Source organism: Hylobates moloch, unplaced genomic scaffold (genome assembly GCF_009828535.3).
Source record: "Hylobates moloch isolate HMO894 unplaced genomic scaffold, HMol_V3 SCAFFOLD_5, whole genome shotgun sequence".
NCBI lineage: Eukaryota > Metazoa > Chordata > Mammalia > Primates > Hylobatidae > Hylobates > Hylobates moloch.
Window position 1 is genome coordinate 63,912,619 of NW_026652280.1, and position 22,835 is coordinate 63,935,453.

At 39.0% G+C, this 22,835-nt stretch overlaps 1 protein-coding gene across 1 annotated transcript in view; it reads right to left on the reverse strand.

The window, feature by feature from the left end:
• AKAIN1 (A-kinase anchor inhibitor 1) overlaps positions 1 to 22,658 on the reverse strand; it is a 55,519-nt gene extending 32,861 nt beyond the window's left edge. Inside the window, exon 1 of the mRNA XM_032152737.2 lies at positions 22,311 to 22,658. Coding sequence (XP_032008628.1) covers positions 22,311 to 22,326 — 16 coding nt within the window. The 5' untranslated portion in view covers positions 22,327 to 22,658. The remainder of the gene's footprint in view (positions 1 to 22,310) is intronic.
• Positions 22,659 to 22,835: the final 177 nt, after the last annotated feature.

A 22,835-nucleotide genomic window follows, 5' to 3' on the forward strand; every position in this document is an offset into this window, starting at 1 on the left:
TCTTAATGATCTTATCTTCATAAGACTTGCATTTTGTAAGTGAAATTCAATGGAACAATGGAATCCCACCTGCAGAGAGGAGATGTGTCCAATTTGTCATTCCTTGCCTCCCCATTTGTATACTCATACGGCCTTAGCAATGCCCCACAAGCACAGAATTACAGTGGCTCATAATGCATGTGAGTTCAGTGAGACCTAAAGCCTCAAAGTTAGTAGAAAGTAAGCACAGGACATTGACAACTGAGTTGTGGGTAGGTGGAAGGCCATGCTTTCTATTAGAACTATAACTTGCTTAGAACACAAAAAGAGATCATGGCATCCTAGGAAACATAAACAACCAAGGGACCCCATCATGTTCTTTCTTGCTCTTGTTACTTCCCTATATTGGCCAACAACTTACACTGAAAACAGTGACACAGAAGGCAAGGGAAAGACAGAGAAGCACTTAGTTTCTCTTCCTTTCAGCCCTTCCTAACTCATCAGTGAGCCAAAGGTAGATAGAGCATGTTGGTAGAACATGTGCATATCAGGAAGTGAAATAAAAACAATTCAGTTGGTCGGGCGTGGTGGCTCACGCCTGTAATCCCAGCACTTTGGGAGGCCGAGGTGGGTGGATCACGAGGTCAGGAGATCGAGACCATCCTGGTTAACACGGTGAAACCCCGTCTCTACTAAAAATACAAAAAATTAGCCGGGCGCAGTGGTGGGTGCCTGTAGTCCCAGCTACTCAGGGGGCTGAGGCAGGAGAATGGCGTGAACCCGAGAGACGGAGCCTGCAGTTAGCCAAGATTGCAACACTGCACTCTGGGCTGGGCGAAAGAGCGAGACCCTGTCTCAAAAAAAAAAAAAAAAAAAAAAAAAAACAGTTCAGTAAGTTTATGTAGCATTTCCACTGTTCTGGTAAGAAATACATAACCATGTACAAGCTATGAAACTCAACTTGTACAATTTTATTGATTCAGCATATGACTTTAATTTATATTTGAAACTAGTATTGCACAGTATTAAAATGAATAATAAAATTCATGCTCATAACTTTAAATTATAGGGTTTTTTTAACTTAGTTAAACATGAAACAGCAATTTCAAAACACCATGATACGAGGAGACAGATTAACAGAAGTAAGAAAAACTTTATATTTTTGTGCATTTAATGATATTTTGTCCTGCATTTTGAACAACAGCCCCACATTTCCATTTTGCAATGGACCCTGCAAATTATGTAGGTTGGCCCTGCCAGTAGTACTCCTTAGTCATGACAAGGGAAAATGTCTCCAGACATTGCCAAGTGTCCCCTGGAGAAGGGAGAGAGGAACAAAATCACCTCTGGTTGAGAACCACTGCCCTAGACAGTCTTTACCAAACTGACAAATAAAGACTGGTAAATAGGCTGGGCACAGTGGCTCACGCATGTAATCCCAGAACTTCGGGAGGCTGAGGCAGGTGGATCATTTGAGGTCAGGAGTTCAAGACCAAGCTGGCCAAACCCCATCTCTACTAAAAATGCAAAAACTAGCTGGGTGGTAGTGGTACATGCCTGTAATTCCAGCTAATCAGGAGGCTGAGGCAGGAGAATCACTTGAGCCTGAGAGGTGGAGATTGCAGTAAGCCGAGATCGTGCCACTGCACTCCAGTCTGGGTGACAGAGTGGGACCCTGTCTCAAAAAAAAAAAAAAAAAAAAAACACTGGTAAATAAAGACTGACAGAACTTCCAATGAAAAAGTGTTATGGAAGCCAAGTGTTTAAAATCCTGTAGACACTGTAGGATTCAAGTGCTATGATAAGATGCCAAAATTTAAGGTCATTTCCTGAATGTTTGGTGCCTCCCAATGTTTGGTGTTTTTCTGTCAGGACAATGTAAAATTAGAAAAGGATGAGACACATCTCTTTCTTTCATAAAAAGAGAAAAGAGCAATTATGAAAAGTAATGGCTAGATAATAAAAACTGTAGGTGTTTCTCAAGCAACTTTAAGAAAAAACACGATAACAACAAATTCTAATTCTGAGAAAAACTAACTCCCTTAAAATTCTCCCTGCACCTATATACGGCTTGGAAATTCTAATTCTAAGAAAAACTAATTCCCTTAAAATTCTCCCTGCACCTATATACAGCTTGGAAAGTCTTCATGTACTTCCAGGGGTAAACTCAGACACCTACCGTGGCTTCAGGATATGTTGGTCTCGGAACGCAATGAAACACAGCAGTTCCCAAAGGCCAGTACCCAATGGAATCACAACCTCAGCTAGCTCAGTGGCAGCAGTGGGCTCAGTAAGAGTGCCCATTAAAATGCCTAAGGATATCATGGAATTCTCTTTCTTATAGATTTATATAAGGTGAGCCTTCAATTAAAGTTAAAAATCATAAATGCAAACTGTAACTGAAATTTATATGTGATGTATAGTCTACTAAGCAGATTTTATAATGTTTCTCTTTAAATCATTATTGCAACCCTATATGATGAGAAAGAAATTATCATTACTATTCTATAATTAGGTAAACTGAGATTCAGAAAGATGAAGTAACTGTCCTCAAATCAAATAGCAGGTAAGTAGAAAAACCTTGTATTAAAATCAAGTTTCTGATTTCAAGCCAAGCAATGTTTTCTTATGCCATGATTCCTGTATACTGGCCTTATTTTTTAGGAGATGAAGACATTTTATATATGTATTTTCTATTTTCCATATATATATATATATATACACATACATATATGTATACCTATATCTATAATTACCTTTTATAGAAGTTTGACAAACATTTAGGCAATTCAATCCCAGAACCCGCTAAACAAAGTAAAATACTTAGCACATTAAATAACATTAAATGTTTATTTTCAGACTGTATAAATACTCTATAAATAATAAAAATGCTGTTTTTATTTTCCATATATAAATTGCTTCTAAGTTAAGTCATGTAACAAAAATAGAAGCCTTGAACCTAATTTGATAATATACTTACCTCATAATTTCCTCTGTTTGAAATTTGCAGTGGTATGCCCTTCTGAAATGTGGCACTAAGAACACTGCCCCTATTTCTCCATTTGACCTGGATGATTGTCTGAAGGAACATCAAAAGCTACTTAGAACATCATTGGAGAAGACATAGTGTCAACACTGCCTGAGGAATTCCTGAGCACAACAGGGCCCTGTTGTGGGCCCTGTCTTATTCCTTCCTCAACTGTGACTCTTTATCCATCTAAGAGTCACGTCTGCAAGCAAACAGCCAGGCAAGAAAGACTGTTCCTAAAGTCCTCAGTGCCCATCCAGGTTAGTGTTGCTCTGGGTGGCTGCATGCTCCTGCTTTCTGCCCTGTGTTTTGGAGGACTGTACATCATCCACTAGCCTAACTATAGTAGGACTCATCCACCTAAGGACAGACAGACCCTCCTGCTTATTGATATGCATGGTTTTGTGCAGGCTATGGTAATTGAATTATTGAGATTTCACCATGAAGAAGTGGGACAACCCCGGCATAGATGGCGGCTGGACCCTGTAATACTCTGGAGGCTGAAGCAGGAGGATTGCCTGAGCCCAGAAGTTCAATACCAGCTTGGGCAACACAGCAAGACCCCATCTCAAAAAAAAGGAAGTGGGACAAGATCACTCTCAGTATCTAAAGAGTGGCAATCCTGCAGAGCTGCCAATGACCAGAAAGGTGTGTTCTTCAAACCAGGGCTAGGCTTGAGGGGAAAGGCCCCTATGTGAGCATCAGAGTTAGAATCTTCTCTTGGTTTATACTTAATGTGAAAACTATGAGATAAAAAGAAAGATGATTATTTGTTCATTCATTTATACAACATGTACAGAGCACTCGTATGTGCCAAGAGGAGATGCACAAAGAGATGGAAAATAAAGAATCAGGCAAGCCACCTGCCTGTTTTGCCTGCCCTTAAGAAGTTAGATCTGAACTTCACAACCCAACCACACAATCAACTGCCCAGAGAGCTTTTAAAAAATCCTTATGCTTAGAACACTCCCCTAGAGATTTTTATTTTACCAGGCTGGCTGGTTCCCAGAGCTTCCCAGGTGCACCCAGCACTGATAATCCCTGAGCCAAAGCACAGAGAGTAATGGGGTGAGCTGGAACAGGAACTACAAAGTAAAATATATTTGCGATCAGATAAAAATCCTACCCCCTTAAAGGTATTGGTATGCCAATTTTCTTTGGGTTTTCCCTTCGTGTTATTTAATAAAAGTCAACCTCAGCTGTGCTTAGAGAAACTAAGGAAAAAACATGTCTAACCATGTTCAAAGCACCATTTTTTCAAATAGACTAAGGAGATAAGAGTGCAATTTTGTTATGTGAATCTATTCATTAGTGGTGAAGTTTGGGCTTTTAGTGTAGCCATCACCTGAATAGTAGATTGTACCCATTAAGTAATTTCTTATCTCGCACCGACTTCCTGCCTTTCCACCCTTGTGAGTCTCCAATGTCTATTACCTCTCTCCTTGTGTCCATGCATACACATTATTTAGCTCCCATTTATAAGTGAGAACATGTGGTATTTGACTTTCTGTTTTTGAGTTGTTTAACTTGATAATGGCCTCTAGTTCAATTCATGTTGCCACGAAAGACATGATTTCATTCATTTTTATGGTTGAGTATATGTATGTATGTATGTATGTACATATATATATATATATGTATACCATATTTTCTTTATACAATCATCTGTTGATGGATACTTAGGTTGATTCCATATCTTTGATATCTTTGCTATTGTGAATTGTGCTGCAATAAACATATGAATGCAGGTATCTTTTTGTTATAATGATTTATTTTCCTTTAGCTAGATACCCAGTAGTGGGATTGCTGGATCTAATGGTAGTTCTAGTTTTAGTTATTTGAGAAATCAGGAGCCTGGCACACCTTCATCCTGTTCTGGTGGTGGCAGTGGTCATTAAAAGAAGATAACTTCAAGTAGAAGATAAACTTCAAGGGCTCAAGTTAGGACACACATCAAATACATCTGCTCCCCTTAGAAAGTTTCTTTTCAGCTCTTTCATATGCTCCTTCCTCGAGGACATCTTTATTGTTGTTTAAAGGCACTGAAGGCCATTTCTTTATAAGGTATATTTACGTACCTAAAAGGACATGACAGAAGGACTCTCTTTCACCCTCAGTAGCTTCTCTGTCCCCATTCCACACTCCAGCACTCACAAACAGAGCCCCATGCTTGGCCCAGTGGTGCTAAGGGATTATCGGTTGAAAAGGGTTTCTTTACTGGAGCACAGCTTTAGCCACCCCCACTGCAGGCTTCCCAGGAGGACTCAGACCCAGAGCAAAACACTCAGTTTCTTCCCAAAAGAATTGACCTATCTTCCTCTCCAACCTCCTTTGTTCTCTGCCCTTCAATCACAGCACTCTGACACTTTAGTGTCCTTCTTTATATTAAAGTCCTGCCCACTACCTAGCAGAGTACATAGTTCACAGAAGATAGTCAGTGAATGTTTGTGAAATAAATGAATCAAATTATATAAAGTGTTTATCCTCCATACTGCTCACCTATTTATGGCCTTAACTAATATTTTCAGCTCCATTCCCACCAAGGCTGCTGTTTTCTCTTTTCCCAGGCCAGGTGCATGTGACTGAGAGATTCATGGGGAGAGACCTGCCCCTGTCTAAGGCAGGTACATGGAAGGGTGGTCATACCGGTTCTTTCTACTGATGGCCAACAGCTCCACTCAACTATCACTGTCCTATAGGCACAACAAAGAATGGCAAGATAAGAGAAGCTTTACATGTTGTGCTTCTTGACATGTTATTTTTAGAGTAAAATAACTATTAATTATTAACTTGTATAGCATGACCTGATCAGGTGGTGAAATAATCTACTCTGAAGCATAAGTCGGATTGCAATTAAGGCTGTAGGGAACTTTATTCTAAATTCCCTGGTTGGAGAGTGATTAAAATCTCATCTACAGTATGGCAATAAACACATAATTTCATTTTTTATTCCCCCCAAAATGCAAAAATAAAATGGGAAGGCAGGAATAAGTGCACAAGAATGTTAGAAATAAATTCCATGGAGATAAAAATTAACAACTTCTGTCAGGCAACACAAGATGTGGATTCCATAGAGCCCTCCTGTCTAAATGCCAAACAGACTCATCATACTTGTCCAGAATAGAGATATTACATTTATAATTTCATTGTATTTCTTGAGTGCCACAGCAACACTTCTCTTAGTTTGAAAAAAAAAAAATACAGCCAGGTATGGTGGCTCATGCCTATAATAGCAACAATTTGGGAAGGTGAGGTGGGAGGATCCCTTGAGCCTAGAAGTTCAAGACCAGTCTGGTCACTGAGTGAAACCCCATCTCTTAAAAAAAAAAAAAGTGGTAAAATTTAGCCAGGCATGGTGGCACATGGCTGTAGTCCCTGCTTCTCAGGAGGCTGAAGTAAGAGGACTGGTTGAGGCTGCAGTGAGCTGTGATTGCACCACTGCACTCCAGCCTGGGTGACAGAGTAAGACCTCATCTCAAAAAGAAAATCAAATAAATATAATTTTTTAAAGGAATTGAGAGAAGGCATTTTACTTTTGTCTGCTCATTGCAGCAAATCCATTAGCTGTGACTATTTGGAATATGGAACAGCATTTTAGCCATAGGTTAAAGAAAGACAGTTCTACTTTGGCATTTACTTATATAAAGTTGTTCCTTGCTGAAAAGTACATGTGATACATGTGGCACAGAGTAGGTATTCTACAAGCGTTAGCTCCCTTGCCTTTTCTTACATTCATCTCATCTGCCCAGTAAAGGTCATTGGTGAGAGCTAAGATGCTAAACCTCTAAGGATGCTGAAGATGATGATGTGGAACAAGATTTTAAAAGAGGCACAGGAGTTACATTAACTTACTCAAAGTCACATAGCAAGTCAGTGCTTTTGAAGAAAACACCAACCCTCTCCTAATCCCTAGCTAGTGACTCCATGGTTGTTTCACCAACAAGGTTTGTGGCTTCTTCCTAAGAACATTCAAGACCAAAGATAATGGTCAAAGAATAGTATCCAAGAATATATGTGTCTGGTTCTGACATAAGACCACAGGATGGTAATGTAGGTCTTAATACCTCACAATACAAATTGACCCTACCTAAGTAATTGAGTATTAAAAACATAATGCCTTATACCCTCACCAGAAAAATCATCATTCAGGGCCACTGAGTGTACTTACACGTTCATCCTCATACCTAAACGTATTCAGCTTTTAAATATAGACGAGATCAGAATTATTCAGATCAGCAAGATGGCCATCTGCTTTCAAGCATGCAGCTGCTAGCCTTTAAACAGCAACATTCCATGATTCATAACTTATTCATCTCAGGATGCACTCAGACATCTGCTTTATCATCAGCCTAGCTTATTGTAGCATTTTGCTTTAAAGTTTTAATGTCTGCACAGGTAACGTAGTGATCCAGTAAGTTGGTCTTTTTCCACAGAAAGAATAAACTGTTTAGCTCCCAAATGATGATGCAATGTTGAGATCATCCACATGCAAATGTATATAAGATGTGCATTATAAGTCATTCCTCTTTAAAACAACAATAACATCAGTAATAGCTTCCACTTAGCCCACCGTGGGCGAGGCAATTCATCTTTATTTTCACTACCACTCTGGAAAACAGATATTATTATCTTCATTTTTCAAATAGGCATATCAGCAAGCCTGGATAATTTACCCAATGCCACTAAATGTGAAAGTGACAGAAATTAGTTGTTTGAACCCTGACCTATGTGTCCCCAAACCCAAGCTTCTGCAACAACCAACTTTGCTTCATATTTGAATTGCTATGGAATAACTGAAATACTCTTATCAGTTTTATAGAGAAGGAGAGACTATAACTAGCCCAATTCCATTGATTTTCACCTCAAGAAAGCTTATGCATGTGGCACTTAGTTAACATAAATGCTTTCAAAACTACAAAGCATGGTGTGAATTTATTAGGTCTTCTTATTCTTCTAGACAAGTTTTGGTGATCCTGGCTGTCTATTCTTTTACTCTCCATCCCTGACGCAGCATCCAGGAGTACATGAAGAATCTAGGAACTGTGCAAGGACAGAGTCCATTTCTCTGCAATAGAGAAGAGCATCTTATATCCTCTAACTCTGAAGAAAAGGTGCTGGACATACAGAAGATTCTTTCTAAAGAGACCAGTTTTATCTAGTGCACATATTTTTTGTTCCTATTATGCAAATTGTTTGTTGCCTCCTATTTAATAACTGTGTTGCATACAGAAAAAAAGTGGCCCAACTTTCAAATCCTGGTTCTGCAAACTAAAATAGGTCAGGCATTTAGAGCCTCACTTTTATCATCTGAAAGGAAAAATATAAATAATGGCACCTTTTGCTCTATGTCTTTTTAGAAGATGATATATAAAAGACAACTGAATGACATGAAAAAATTAAGAATACCTTGTGTAAACAGTCACATCAAAAAATAATATGCATGTCAAGATAAAATTTTTGTTACAAAAAGAGAAAGATATATTTATACAGACAAAGGATAGGAAATTATATTCAACATACTAATAATGATTAGTTGAATGATACTGTGAGTGATTTTTATATTTTAATTTGGTCAATTATGCTTTCTAAAATTTCTGAAACTACAACAACAAAAATTTTCAAATGATGAAATATAATTCAATTTTAAATGGTAATGGAAAATCAGAAAATACAGTAATCAGAGAAGAAAGATATGTAGGCAGTCAGTAGCCAATTTAAACCACCTTTAAAACTGTATGCAGTTGATTTAAAAAGCAAGATTTAAAAAAAAAACCGGTGTTGACTATAAAGCAAAAGGTAGTTTAAAAGTAAAAATGAAGGAAAATAATGCAAAGTTGATTCCTGTTATTCACAGTAGTTATTTTCTATAAAGTTACTGCAAACACTTAATTAGACCATATGAAACCATTGCTCTTAGGAAAAATCAGAGTTAGTTTCCCATGAGCCTCTATCACAATATTTTTTACAATTGAGCAATAAACACACAACTTTGTTTAATGTATGTTTCTGTTTAAAGATACTTAACATATGCTGTTAATTCATTAACATTGATTTCACAACCAATAGTACTATAACTCACAGCTGAACAAGCTGACCTAACACATGTATTTTCTCCATAAGGCACATCACAGCCTTCTTGTGCTTGGAAACACTATAGAGCACTTCAGAACTACATTCAAGAGTCATTTTAAACAGTGAAATCGCTAACAAAAAACACAAAAGTATGAAACACATGGCACTAATAGAACACGGAAAGAACATCTGTTCATAGTATCAGAGCTGGAACAAAGAGAGAGTGTTCAACCTTAGCTGGGAATATGTTAGGTGGCTCAATTTTTTTGCCACTCTGCACATGCCCCACAATGACAGCAAAAGTGCTGCACTGATTTGGGGGTTACAAATAAATTTTAGGGAGTAGGCAAATTTGCAAATATGATATTCACAAATAATGAGGATCCACAGTATCATTCAAACACTAACCAAAAGAAAGCCGGACCTAGTCAACATAGTACTAGAAGTCCTAGCCAGAACAATCAGGCAAAAGAAATATATAAAAGACATCAAATAGGAGGAAAGTAAGTCAAACTCTGTCTGTTTGCAGACAACATGATTCTATCCCTAGAAAATCCCATAGTCTCTGCCCAAATGCTCCTAGTTCTGATAAACAACTACAGCAAAGTTCAGGATACAAAATCCATGTATGAAAACCAGTAGCATTTCTATACACCAATAATCTTGAAGCTGAGAGCCAAGTTGAGAATGCAATCCCATTCACAATAGACACAAAAAAGAATAAAATACCTAGGAATACAGCTAACCAGGGAAGTAAAAGATCTCTACAACAAGAATTATAAAGCACTGCCCAAAGAAATCAGAGGTGATACAAACAAATGAAAAAACATTCCATGCTCAAGAAAAGGAAAAACCAATATTGTTAAAATGGCCATATTGCCCAAAGCAATTTACAGATTCAATGCTACTCCTATCAAACTACCAATGACATTCTTCACGGAATTAGAAAAACCTATTTTAAAACTCATATGGAACCAAAAAATGGTCTTGAATAGCCAAGGTAATCCTCAGCATAAAGAACAAAGCAGGAGGCATCACATTACTCAACTTCAAACTGTACTACAAGGCTGCAAGTAACCAAAGCAGCATGATACTGGTACCAAAACAGACACATAGACTAATGGAACAGAATAGAGAGCCCAGAAATATTACTGCACACCTACCACCACCTGATCTTCAACAAAGTTGACAAGAACAAGCAGTGAGGAAAGGACTTTCTATTCAATAAATGGTGCTGGGATAGTTGCCTAATCATATGTGGAAGATTGAAACTAGACCCTTTCCTTGCATTATATAAAAAATCAACTCAAAATGGATTAAAGACTTAAATGTAAAACTTAAAACTATAAAAACCCTGGAAAACAACCTCAGAAATACCATTTGGGACATAGGCCCTGGCAAAGAATTCATGAAGAAGATGCCAAAAGCAATTGCAACAAAAACAAAAATTGACAAATATGACCTAATTAAACTAAAGAGCTTTTGCACAGCAAAAGAATCTATCAACATAGTAAACGGACAACCTACAAAATGAGAGAAAAATATTTATGAACTATGCATCCAACAAAGGTCTAATATCCAGAATCTACAAGGAACTTTAACAAATTCACAAGCAAAAAATAAACAACCCTATTAAAAAGTGGGCAAAGGACATGAACAGACACTTTACAGAAGAAGACATACACGTAGCCAATAAGCATATAAAAAATGCTCAACATCACTAATCACTAGAGAAATGGAAATTAAAACAACGAGATACCATCTCACAACAATCAGGGTGACTATTCTTAAAACGTCCAAAATAACAGATGCTGGTAAGGTTTCAGAGAAAAGGGAATGCTCATACACTCCTGGTAGGAGTGTAAATTAGTTCAGCCATCGTGGAAAGCAGTTTGGTGATTTCTCAAAGAACTTATTTGACCCAGAAATCCTATTAATGGGTATATACCCAAAGAAATGTAAATCATTCTACCATAAAGACACATGCAGGTGTATGTTTATCACAGCACTATTCGCAGTAGCTAAGACATGGAATCAACCTAAATGCCCATCAACAGTTGACTGGTTAAACAAAATGTGGTATATATACACCATGGAATATTACACAACCACAAAAAAGAATGTCATCCTGTCCTTTGCAGCAACATGGATGCAGCTGGAGCTGTAGGAGCTGGAGCTCCATAGATGCATGGATGGAGCTGGAGGCCATTATCATAAGCAAACTAACACAGGAACAGAAAACCAAATACTGCATGTTCTCAGTTATAAGTGGGAGCTAAATACTGAGTACACATGGACACAAAGAAGGGAACAACAGACACCAGGGCCTACTTGAGGGTAGAGAGTGGGAGGAGGCAGAGTATGAAAAACTGCTTATCAAGTACTATGATTACTACCTGGATGGCAAAATAATCCGTACACCAAACCCCTGTGAAATGCAGTTTACCTATGTAACAGACCTGAACATGTACTCCTGAATCTAAAATAAAAGTTGAAAAAAAGCACTGGATTTATTATCAGTCTAAATAACCTTCAGAATGAGGTTACTAGAAATAAAGAGGGACACTGTCTAACAGTAAAATGGCCAATTCACCAAGAAGACGTAACAATCTCAAGTGCACATGCATCTAATGAGAGAGCTTCAAAACACATAAAGCTAAAAGTGGTAAACCAAAATGAGGAATGGAAAAATCCTCAATTTTTTCTAGAGGCATTAGTACTCCTCTCCTAGTAATTAATAGGCCAAGTAGGCTGAATATCAGTAAGGATATAAAAGAAGTAAACAACACCTTCAACTCACTGTATCAAAATGACATTTATAGAGCATTCCACCTGAAAGAGTAAAATATACATTGTTTTAAAGTGCATGTAAAACATTCACCGAGATAGACCACATTCTGGCTTATAAACATATCTTACCAAATTTAAAACAACTGAAACAATTGCAAGTTTATTATCCAATCATAATAGAATGAAACTAGAAATCAATAACAAAAATATATCCAGAGAATTCCCAAATAATTGGAGGCTAAACAATACACTTCTAAATAATCCATGGGACAATAAGGAGGTTTCAAGGGAAATTAGAAAATATTTTGAAATGAATGAAAATGAAAATACAACATCAAAATTTTTAGAATACTCTAAAGCAATGATTAGCTGGAAATTTATAGCATTAAATGCTTGTTTTAGAAAACAGAATGATCTAATATAAACAATGTAAGTTTTGTCTTAAGTCAAGAAAAACAAGAGCAAAACAAAGTCAAAGCAAGAAGAAAAAAGGAAATAATAAAGAGCAGGAATCAACAAAATTGAAAACAGGAAAAACAATAAAGAAATCAATGAAACTAGAAGATGTATCTTTGAAATGATCTTAAAAACTAATAAACCTGTAGCCAAGCAGACAAGGAAAACCAGATAAGACACAAATTACTAATATCCAGAATGAAAGGGAAATGTCTTTGTCCATTTTCTGCTGCTATAACATAATACCTACAGACTTGGTAATTTACAAAGAACATAAGTTTATTTGGCTTATGGTTCTGGATGCTGGGAAGTCCAAAATCACGGCACTGGCATCTGGTGAGGATCATCCCATGGTGGGAAGGTGGAAGGCAGAAGCACGTATATGAGACAGAGAGAAATGGGGCCAAACTTATTCTTTTGTCAGGAGCCCACTCCTGCAATAACTAACCCACTCCTACAATAATGGCATTAACCCATTCATGAGGACAGAAACTTCACAACTTAATTACCTGTTAAAGGTCTCCCCTCTTAATGTGGTTGTTACAATGGCAGTTAAATTTAAACATGAGTTTTGGAGGGACATCCAAACTACTGGATCCCACCCCTAGCCCCTCAAAACTCATGTTCTTCTCACAGTGCAAAGTATATTCACTTTATCCCAATAGTCCCAAAAGTTTTAACTTATTCCAGCATTAATTCAAAAGTTCAAAGTCCAGAGTCTCATCTAAATCAAAGATGGCTGAGATTCAAGGCGTGATTTACCCTGAGGCAAATTCCCTCTAGCTGTGAACCTGTGAAATCAAAACAAGTTACCTATTTCTAAAATACAATGGTGGGACATGCATAGGATAGGCATTCCCATTCCAAAAGGGAGAAATAGGCCAGAAAAAAGGGTTAACTGACCCCCATGTAAGTCCAAAACCCAACAGAAAACAACATTGAATGTTAAAGCCAAAGAATAATATTCTTTGACTCAATGTCCTGAATCCTAGGCACCCTGGGACAGGAGTTGGGCCTCAAGGCTTTGGACAACCTTTCCCTCACGGTTTTGGTGGGCTCAGTTCATCCTTCAGCTCTCTTGGGTTGAAGCCTTTTGCCTGCATCTTTCCCAGGATGGCATTTTATGCTGGTAACTCTACAGTTCTGTGGTCTCAGGGGTGGCCTCACTTCTATGGATCCACTTGGCATTGCCCTACTGAGGAATTCTATGGCAGTTCCACCCACGGGCAAGTTTCTTCCTGGGCACCAAGGCTGATTATTGTTAGGGACAAACTGCCCCAAAAAAGCTCTTGGTACTGCTGACACTTCCCCTAAACCTCTCCGTGCTGCTCACCCCTCCCCATTATGCTTTGCAACTCTTCTCTGTGCCATCCACCCTTCCCCTTGAGCCCCTTTACATTTCTAAGCCCTTATCTAGGTGCCGCAGTGAAGCCAGCAGACTTTACTTATCAGGCCTTGCTGCAAAAAGCAAACCCTAATTACAAGCCATCCGGACTGCACAGGGGGATGTCATGGGAAGCATAAACAAATTTTACCTACACCCTCCTGTAAATTCTACCATAAATGTCACAAAGTGATATGTGGCAAAATTAACCAGCAAACAACTCCAGGATGTGGCCATACCCAAGAACTCCCCCAAACTCCCCTCCCCAATATAAACCCCTCATTTTGTAAGCTCAGAGCTGCTCCTGACTGTTAAGAGGGCAGCCAGCAGGTTAATAAAGGCTTGCCTGAACTTGGGTCCTCTCTCTCTCTTGTCCTTTCTCTCTCAGCTGACCTTTTACAATTATGACTTTCTTCGAAATCTGGGTGGAAAAAGGCATGCCTTCACAGCTTTTGTATTCTTGCACTCGCAGAATTTGTAGATGCCACCAAGGCTTACAGCTTGTACCTTTTAGAGCAGCAGGTAGAGCTACACCTGAGCCCATTTGAGCCATGGCTGGAGCAGCCAAGGAGAGTTATGCTGAAATGTAGGGAGCAGAGACCCAAGACATCTCTGTGTAGCAAGCCTGTAGAGGGCACCTCATCCCCATCCCCCAAAACCATTCTGCCCTCTTAAAGCTCTGAGCCAGGGATAAGAGGGGCAACCTGGAAGATCTTTGAAGTGCCTTTAAAATCTTTCTCCCATTGTCTTTATGAATAGCACCTGACATCCTTCTATCCATTGTATTCTCTCTAGCAAATGATGACTTGGCCACAGCATTCTGCCCTCAGCATTCTCTAACAAACACACTTTTTCACTCTTTTTATAGCCAGGCTCTTAATTTTTCAAATTTTTCTGCTCTGCTTTCATTTTAATTATAAATTTTGTCTTTAATTCATTCCTTTCCTCTTACATCTCACTGTATGCTATTAAAAGTAACCAGTCCAGATATCCTAATTCATCACTCTTAAATTCTGCATTCTGTAAAGCCCTCAGGCATGGACACAATTCAGTCCATGTCCTTGCTACTTTATAACAAGGATGGCCTTTACTCCAATTTTCAACCCCTTGTTCTTCATTTTCATCTGAGGCCTTATCCTTTACCATCCATATTTCTACCAACATTCTGGTCACAACCACTTAAATAATCTCTGAGAAATTTCAGACTTTTCCTATAGTTCTCTTTTTTTTTTTTTTTGAGCCCCCACAAGAATCACCTTTAATGCTCTGTTCACAGCAATACAGACTTTTCTAGTCTGCTCCTCCAAATTCTTCCAGCTCCTGCTCATTACTCAGTTCCAAGGTTGTTTCCATATTTTCAGGTATTTTTTATAGCAATAGTCCAACTTCTCAGTATCAATTTTCTGTCTTAGTTCATTTTGTGTTGCCATACCAAAATACAATACACGTAGTGATTTATGCAGAAAAGAAGTTTATTTGGCTCATGATTCTGGATGCCAGGAAGTCCAAGAGTATGGTGCTTACATTTGGCAAGGGTCACGCCATGGTGGAAGGCAAAAACAAGCATGTGAGACAGAGAGAGTAATGGGGCTGAAATCATCCTTTTGTCAACAGCTCACCTCTGCAATAACTAATTACTCACTCTTGCAATAGTGGTATTAATCCACTCATGAGGGGAGAATACTCATGACCTAATCACCTCTTAAAGGCCCACTTCTCAATACTGTTATAATGGCAACTAAATTTCAACATGAGCTTTGCAGGGGCTATTACTATAGAACCCATATACATTAAATAGAAAAGAGAATATTACAAACAACTGTATTCATGAAAATTCAACAAATTAAATGAAATAGGCAAATTTACTAAAAAGCTACTGAAATTCACTCAAGATAAACAAAACAAACCTATATCTATTAAAAATTGAATTTGTAGTTAATGACCTCCCTATGAACAAAACTCTATAACCATATGGTTTTACTGGTGAAGGAAACATTTAAAAAAGAAATTATACAATTGGTCTTATACAAGCAGAAAAAAATTGAAAAATTCACATCATTTTCTAATAGTAGCCCAATCTGTTTGCACTACTATAACAAAAATACCATAGACTGGGTAGCTTAAACTTTAGACATTTATTTTACACAGTTCTAGAGGCTAGGAAGTCCAAGGTCAAGGTGCCAGCCAGTTCAGTTCCTGGTGTGTGGCTCTTTTCCTAAGAAGGCATATGAATGCCTTCTTCCTGTATTCCCATATGGCAGAGAAAGAGATAATATCTCTCATGTCTCTTTCTATAAAGTTACTAGTTCCATTTATGAGGGTTCCACCCCCATGACCTCATCTAACCCTAATTATCTTCCAAAGGCCCTACTGCAAATACCATCACACTAGAGGTTGCGGTTTCAATATGTAAATTGGTGATGAGGGAACATTTGAAAATATTCAACATCTATTGATGATAAAATCTCTCAGCAAACTAGGAATAGAAGGGAACTTCTCTAACCTAACAAAAAGTATCCACAACAAAACAAAACTGCAGCTAATATCATGCTTAATGGTAAAAGACTGAATGCTTTCCCCTAAGATTGTAAACAAGGCAAGAATGTCTTCTTATTACTCCTATTTAATATTGTACTAGAAGCACTAGTCTGTACAAAAAGGCATAAAATTAGAAAAGAAGAAATAAAATTTTTTTCAAAGTACCTGCCTACATTTAAAAATCCTAAGGAATCTACAACTTATCTCTTACAACTAATAAGAGAGCGAAGCAAGAACATAGAAAACAAGGTCAACATGTGAAACTGAACCATACCTAGTAATGAATGTGCGGACATCAAATTGTTTTTAAATTACATGTACAATAGCTCCCCCCAAAAGAGGCATTTAGGTATAATATAGCAAAATATGCAAGATCTGTATGCTGAAAGCTACAAAATTCTGATGAAATAAAGAAGAGCTAAACAAACTAAGAGACATATCTATTTATGAATTTGGGCTCAACATAGTTAGGAAGTTCATTCTCCGCACACTGATCCATAGATTTCAGGAAATTCCATCTAAATTTAGGCAGGATTTTATGTAGATATAGGCAACCTGACTCTAACATTTAGATGGAAAGGTGAAGGAACTACAGTAGCCAAAATAATGTTGAAAAAAAAAGTTGGAGGATTTACACTATTTGGTTTTAAGACTTACTGCAGGTTGAGTATCCCTTATTCAAAATGCTCAGGGCAAGAAGTGTTTTAGATTTTGGATTTTTTTCAGATTTTGGAATCTTTGCATATAGATAATGAGGTATCTTGTGAATGGGTCTCACGTCTAAATACAAAATTCATTCCTATTTCATATATATCTTATGCACATAGCCTATGCACATATATTTCTTATACACATATATTTCATATACATTTTCTACACATAGAAGGTAACGTTAAATGATATTTTAAATAATTTTGTGCATGAAACAAAGTTTGTGTTAAGTATGTGTGGAGTTTTCCATTTGTGGCATCATGTCAGTGCTCAAAAAAGTTTGAGATTTTGGAGTATTTTGGATTTCAGATTTTTGGATTAGGCATGCTCCACCTGTATAAAACTATAGTGATAAAGACAGTGTGGTCTTAATGAAAGGACACACATAGATTAATTCAACAGACTAAAAGGTTTAAAAATAGATGCTCATAAATATAGTCAATTAGGTTTTGTTGTTATTTGTTTTTAGAAAAAGGATCTTGTTTTATCTCCCAGTCTGGAGTGCAGTGGCTCAATCGTAGCTCAGAAAGGATCCTCCCACCTCATTCTCCCTAGTAGCTGGAACTACAGGCATGTTCAACCACACACAGCTAATTTTTCTTCTCTTTCTTTTCTTTTCCTTTCCTTTCCTTTCCTTTCCTTTCCTTTCCTTTTCCTTCCTTCCTTCCTTCCTTCCTTCCTTCTTTCTTTTTTTTTTTTTCTTTTTCTTCTTTCTTTCTTTCTTTCTTTCTTTCTTTCTTTCTTTCTTTCTTTCTTTCTTTCAGAGACAAGGACTATGTTCTAAAATTTCCCTGGCCTCAAACAATTCTCCTGCCTTGGCCTCCCAAAGTACTGGGGTTACAAGAAGGTGCTGTCTATGAGAAAGTGGGCCCTCTCCACACATGGAATCTGCCAGCATCTTGGACTTGGACTTCCAGCCTCCAGAACCGTGAGAAATAAATTTCTATCGTTTGTAAGCCATTCTGTCTATGGTATTTGGTTGAAGCAGTCCTAGTGGTCTAAAACTTGGTGTGATTTCTTTTATACGACAATCTGAAAAGGCAAATCCATGGGGATAGAAAAGAGACCAGTGGTCACCAGAGGTTGGCGGGGTGAGGGGGAAGGGAGAACAATTTGACTACAAAGGGTTAGCACAAGAGAAAAACTAGGTGCAATGAAACTGTTTGGTGGTCGCTACATGAATCTATACATATGTTGAAACTCATACACCTCTATGCCAAAAAAAAAATTTTACTGTATGTTAATTTTTAAAATAATACATAAATAGAAGTTGAAAGACTATGCTAACAGAAAAGAATTTATTGTGTTGGCGCATTGTAAACCTCACAGTTAAGACAGTCAAATACATAATTTATTTATTTATCAATGTGTCAGGAATTTGTTAAGAGGTTTATGTAAATGAATAAAACTTATAAATACCTTGCAATAAATATTTTCTTATATGTACTTGGAAGTTCTTTCTAGAAATATTGGTGCGAAATATTTTTCAGATGAAGCTTAGATGTCAAGAGACTGGCTGTCTTTTTGCTTACAATTACACCATTTTTATTCCTCCATGAAATCCTTGTTATCATACCTTGCCTAATTTTTATGCAAGAAAATAAATATTTTTATGATGGCAATTCACCTGACTTGAAGGCAATCCAAGCAAATGAAGTATATATTAGGCCTATCCACAAGAAAGATACACTAATCCCTGAATTATATATTAATCATGAAAGAAAGTGGGGAATGGCCCAGGGATAAGGTAACTTCTGCCCTCACTTTCCACCTCACACTCTGTTTCTTATTAGTTCTTCCTCGAGGAAGAAGGAATTTAGGAAAAGAAACTTGATTGTTCAGAGTCTGGAATTCTTTGGGTGAAACCATGGTACTGAAAAGGATTTGAATTTGTGAACATTCCCTCTTTCTCTTCCTGGAATTAGGCCAAGAAATATCCTGACATTCTCTTGTGTACTTTGTCACCTTTAATACCAATGGTCAGTGGTCTTTCTTCCTTGTTCCTCTTTGACTTTGTCTACAAATTAGTAATAATTCCTTGATATTTCCCCACAAAACCAAGAGCACTATATTAGAAGTACAGAACTCCTCCCAGAAATGTTTTTCTTCCTGAATGTAAGATATTGCTATAGCCACAGCCTAAATAACCTGGATCAGTTTAGTATTATGGGACAAATATATTTCTCCATATTGGTTGTGTCACCCCCTTTCCTTTGGCCCTGGTAGTATGCTTCTTAGCTTTCTCATATTGCTTTTGAAATTTTCTACCTTCAGTTTATGGGGGTGAGAGGAGGAGGAATAAAGCAATTTAGGAAAAGGAAGCAAGAGGCCTCATTTTGGCGTTTAGCCTAAGTCACGTAGCCTAGCTTAGTTTAACTTCTATTTAGGTATATATGGTACTTACAGAGAAATTAATATATATGTATACTTTATACCTCATTTAACTGTTAATAATTTTGTATAGTTCCTTTAGACAGAAGCATAAATAAATGATGGGCTTCAAGTAATTAAATCCTTAAAAAATTGGTAGTCACGCCCCTTACCTTTAAGGGGTTTGAAAACTGGCATGCACAAAATTAAAACCCTCCTAAATTATAGTCTATTAATAATAAGAGAAAGAGGAAAAAATGGAATTGAACTGTCTGCCTCATGCAAACTGAAAAACAACCCAAATACCCTGTCCAACTTAAGCTGTATTCTTTACAATCTGTAGACTAACTGAAACAAGAAAATGTAAGAAAATGTTATGGTATATAAGACTAAGTCCTAAATAGGGTTAATAAAGTCTCATTCTAATTCCCCCTCATTCCATTGTACTTTTGGACTAGAACTTGTTCTACAAATATCTGTCACTTTTCACCTTTGCCTTTAAGGTAAAGAGCCAGGAGAATCATTCAAAGGGAGACCAGTCAGCTGAGGCAAGTTCAGAACTGTACCTCAGGGTTCTTGCCCTCCTGTGCTAAAATCCAAAAAAGCTACAATGTGTTTTGAAGGGCACAGTACCCACTGACCCAATTTTATGAATAGCTCCTTGTTAATTTATTGTTATACTCATCTTGGCTTATATAACACCCTTTTAATAATTTTGGAATGATCTTAGTACATGACCCTGTTTCTTCCCTTTCTGAGTGTTAGGTTAGCTTGGAGGAAATGGGTGGGAGTGTATTTCCTTTAACTAGTACAAAACATCTGGATTCCCAGATTATTATAGAGATTTAGAAAAGCAGTAGGCAGGAAATGAGGTTGCAGTGCTGAAAATCTTGCAGAGTTCAAAAGCAATTCATTGTTCTGCTTTTCTTTCAGAATAATACACATCACTATATGAATTAGAAAATAAATGATCCATAGATGAGAAGGTAAGTTGACACAGTATTTTTAGCACCCTGTTCTTATTGTCCCAAATGCTTATGATTTTTTGAGAGAACCCCAATATTGAAGAAGTGATGCAAAAAAAAATGTTTCCCCAGAGGTTTCTGTATCTATCCTATCCAGGTCAATTTACGCCATCTCTGACAGTTATGAATAACTTCTACTTTCCACACGGAACAAAACAGTAATACAAAACTTGAAAGTAAAATGGAAAAGTAAAGTCCTGTCCCAATTGTGGGCTCTTTAAACCAAGCCAGTCTACTCCAGAAATTCCCCACTGTTCATTACACTAGCCATCACTCAAGATCTTGCTTTTAGAAAATGCCTAGTTAACATCACCCAACAACCCTAACTCTTGGACAACACCATGTCCCTCCCCTCCTTGGAATGGAAAGGATATGCTGAGTCTCTGGCTACATCTGACCTTGGACAGGGGTAGTCATCTACCCCTGGAGCCAGTGAGACATTTTGTCAGGAAGAAAGATTGTGGGAGAAAAAGACAGAATGCGAAGTCAGAAAACTCCATTTGAGACTAGCAAGATTATCTGGAACCAGCCTCCCTGGGGATGGTAGAGTAGGAATGATATTCCTTAACTCTCAGGGTAATTAGGAGATCAAATGAGATAGCAGCATGAAACTGCTTTGTAAAGTGTTAAGTGCTGTATAAATGCAGCGAAGAGCTGTTTTCCAACTTCCTTGCTCCAGTGTTGATTGAATGTCCTTCACTATATGGAACAATTTCCTCCCTTGAGTTATTTAGGATGGGCATGGGAAGAGCTCCTGGGCATTCCTTTAAGGCGTTCCTCTAAGAACCACTGCCTGTGGTAAAGCCAGAGCCTACAGAAACTCATCCCTCCCTTCCCAGCTAGCATTCTGAGGGGGAGGGGAGGGGACTGACTTGCTCTTCTCAAGTTTTGCTAATTGAATTTTTTGAAGAAAAGACTCAATTCTTCCCTTTAAAAAAAACACATTATGCCTTTTCTCCCCAGCCATCTGAAGCCCATGACCACAGCAAACGCATGCCAATCTTTCAAGTTAAAGACCCCCGGAACAAAGCTAGAGAGTTCTAGGCCCCTCCAGCCTTCCCCACTCCCTGTTTTCCACAGCAGTCTTCAACGAAATCAGACCCTAAAATGTGTGAGAGAGAAATACTTTGGATCTACCCCTAGAGACAGCGTCAGAAGTTGACAATGACCACGCTTTTCCCCGCTTCTTCGCTTATCCTGGCCTCCCTTGCTCCAGTGGGGCGGACTCAAATGCACACGCACGCACACGCCGCGAAGCCGGTCAACCGCAGACAAATCTGACTCTTCGCCAACTAGTAGCCACGGAGAGCAGCAAAGGGACTAAGGTCCTTCACCGCCTGCTCCAAAAAGACACTGCAACCTCCAGCGGCGCCGCAGTAGCTGCCTCTGTGCTGCAGCCTCCGGTCGGAGTTTCAGGTCTAGTTCCTTAAGGAGTATCGCTCCTCTGCCCTTTGACCTACTCCCCTTGGCTTCGCCCACTTCGCCTCCTTCTCCTCAGGAGGCCGGGAGGACCCGGGTCACTTTGCCAATTCTGCAGAGGGGGAAGTAGCAGTGAAGGAGATTCCCACGCAAGTGGCCCGAAGCCCACTACTCTTTGCCCCACCTCTCCACTCTCTTGCCCGTGTAGGTGCCGGTGCTGCTGGCGAAAGTCCCAGTTCTTAAGGCGCCTGAGCTCGGTGTGAAGGAGCCAGGTGGGAAGAGGAGCTGCGGGACTAGGGCTAGGAAGGGCTGGAGATTGTTAGAGGGCAGATGGGGCGGGACTGGGGAGAGGGGCGAAGGCGACGGGGAGAGGGGCGAAGGCGACGCGCCGAGGCACTCCTCCGCCCCCTGAGCACAGACAGTAACTCCAAAACGCGCAGATGGGCCGTAAGGTAAAGAGGCCTTTTCTCCCTCTCCTCTCCGTCCTCTACCCCGCTCCCCTCCTAGACACTTGGTGAAAAAGCAAGGTGCGGTGTACCTGGAGCGAACACCATGATTTCCTCCAGCCGCTACGCCCCTAGATTAAGAGAGAAAGACAGGCAGACGGAGGATGGGAAGAAGGCCGGACTTGGCGGGGTCCGGTGCAGGAGGGCGCGCTGGGCGGGCGGCGGGCGGGACGTTCAGCACCCCGGACAGCTCCCGCCGCTAGATCCTGGGGCCGCAGCTCCAGCCGCCGCGGCTCGCTCTGCCTCCACAATGCACCGCTGTGCCCGCGGCCACAGCGGCGGCGGGAGGAGGAGAGTGAATCCCCGCTCAGTCCATCCCTCATTCCTGTGCCAGCTCGGCGGCGTACACTGCTGCTTAGGGAGCAAAGCACTTCCACCGCTTTCACGCGACGAAGAAGGACGGAAGAGGAAGAGAGAGAAAGGTAACCTTCCCGGCAGGGGGACAGCTAATTGCTTTTAATTACCTGCTGTGGCTCGCCCCCGTGGATATTGGACTGACATTTAAGATAGATTTGTAAAAAAAAAAAAAAAAAAAAAAAAAAAAAAAAAAAAAAAAA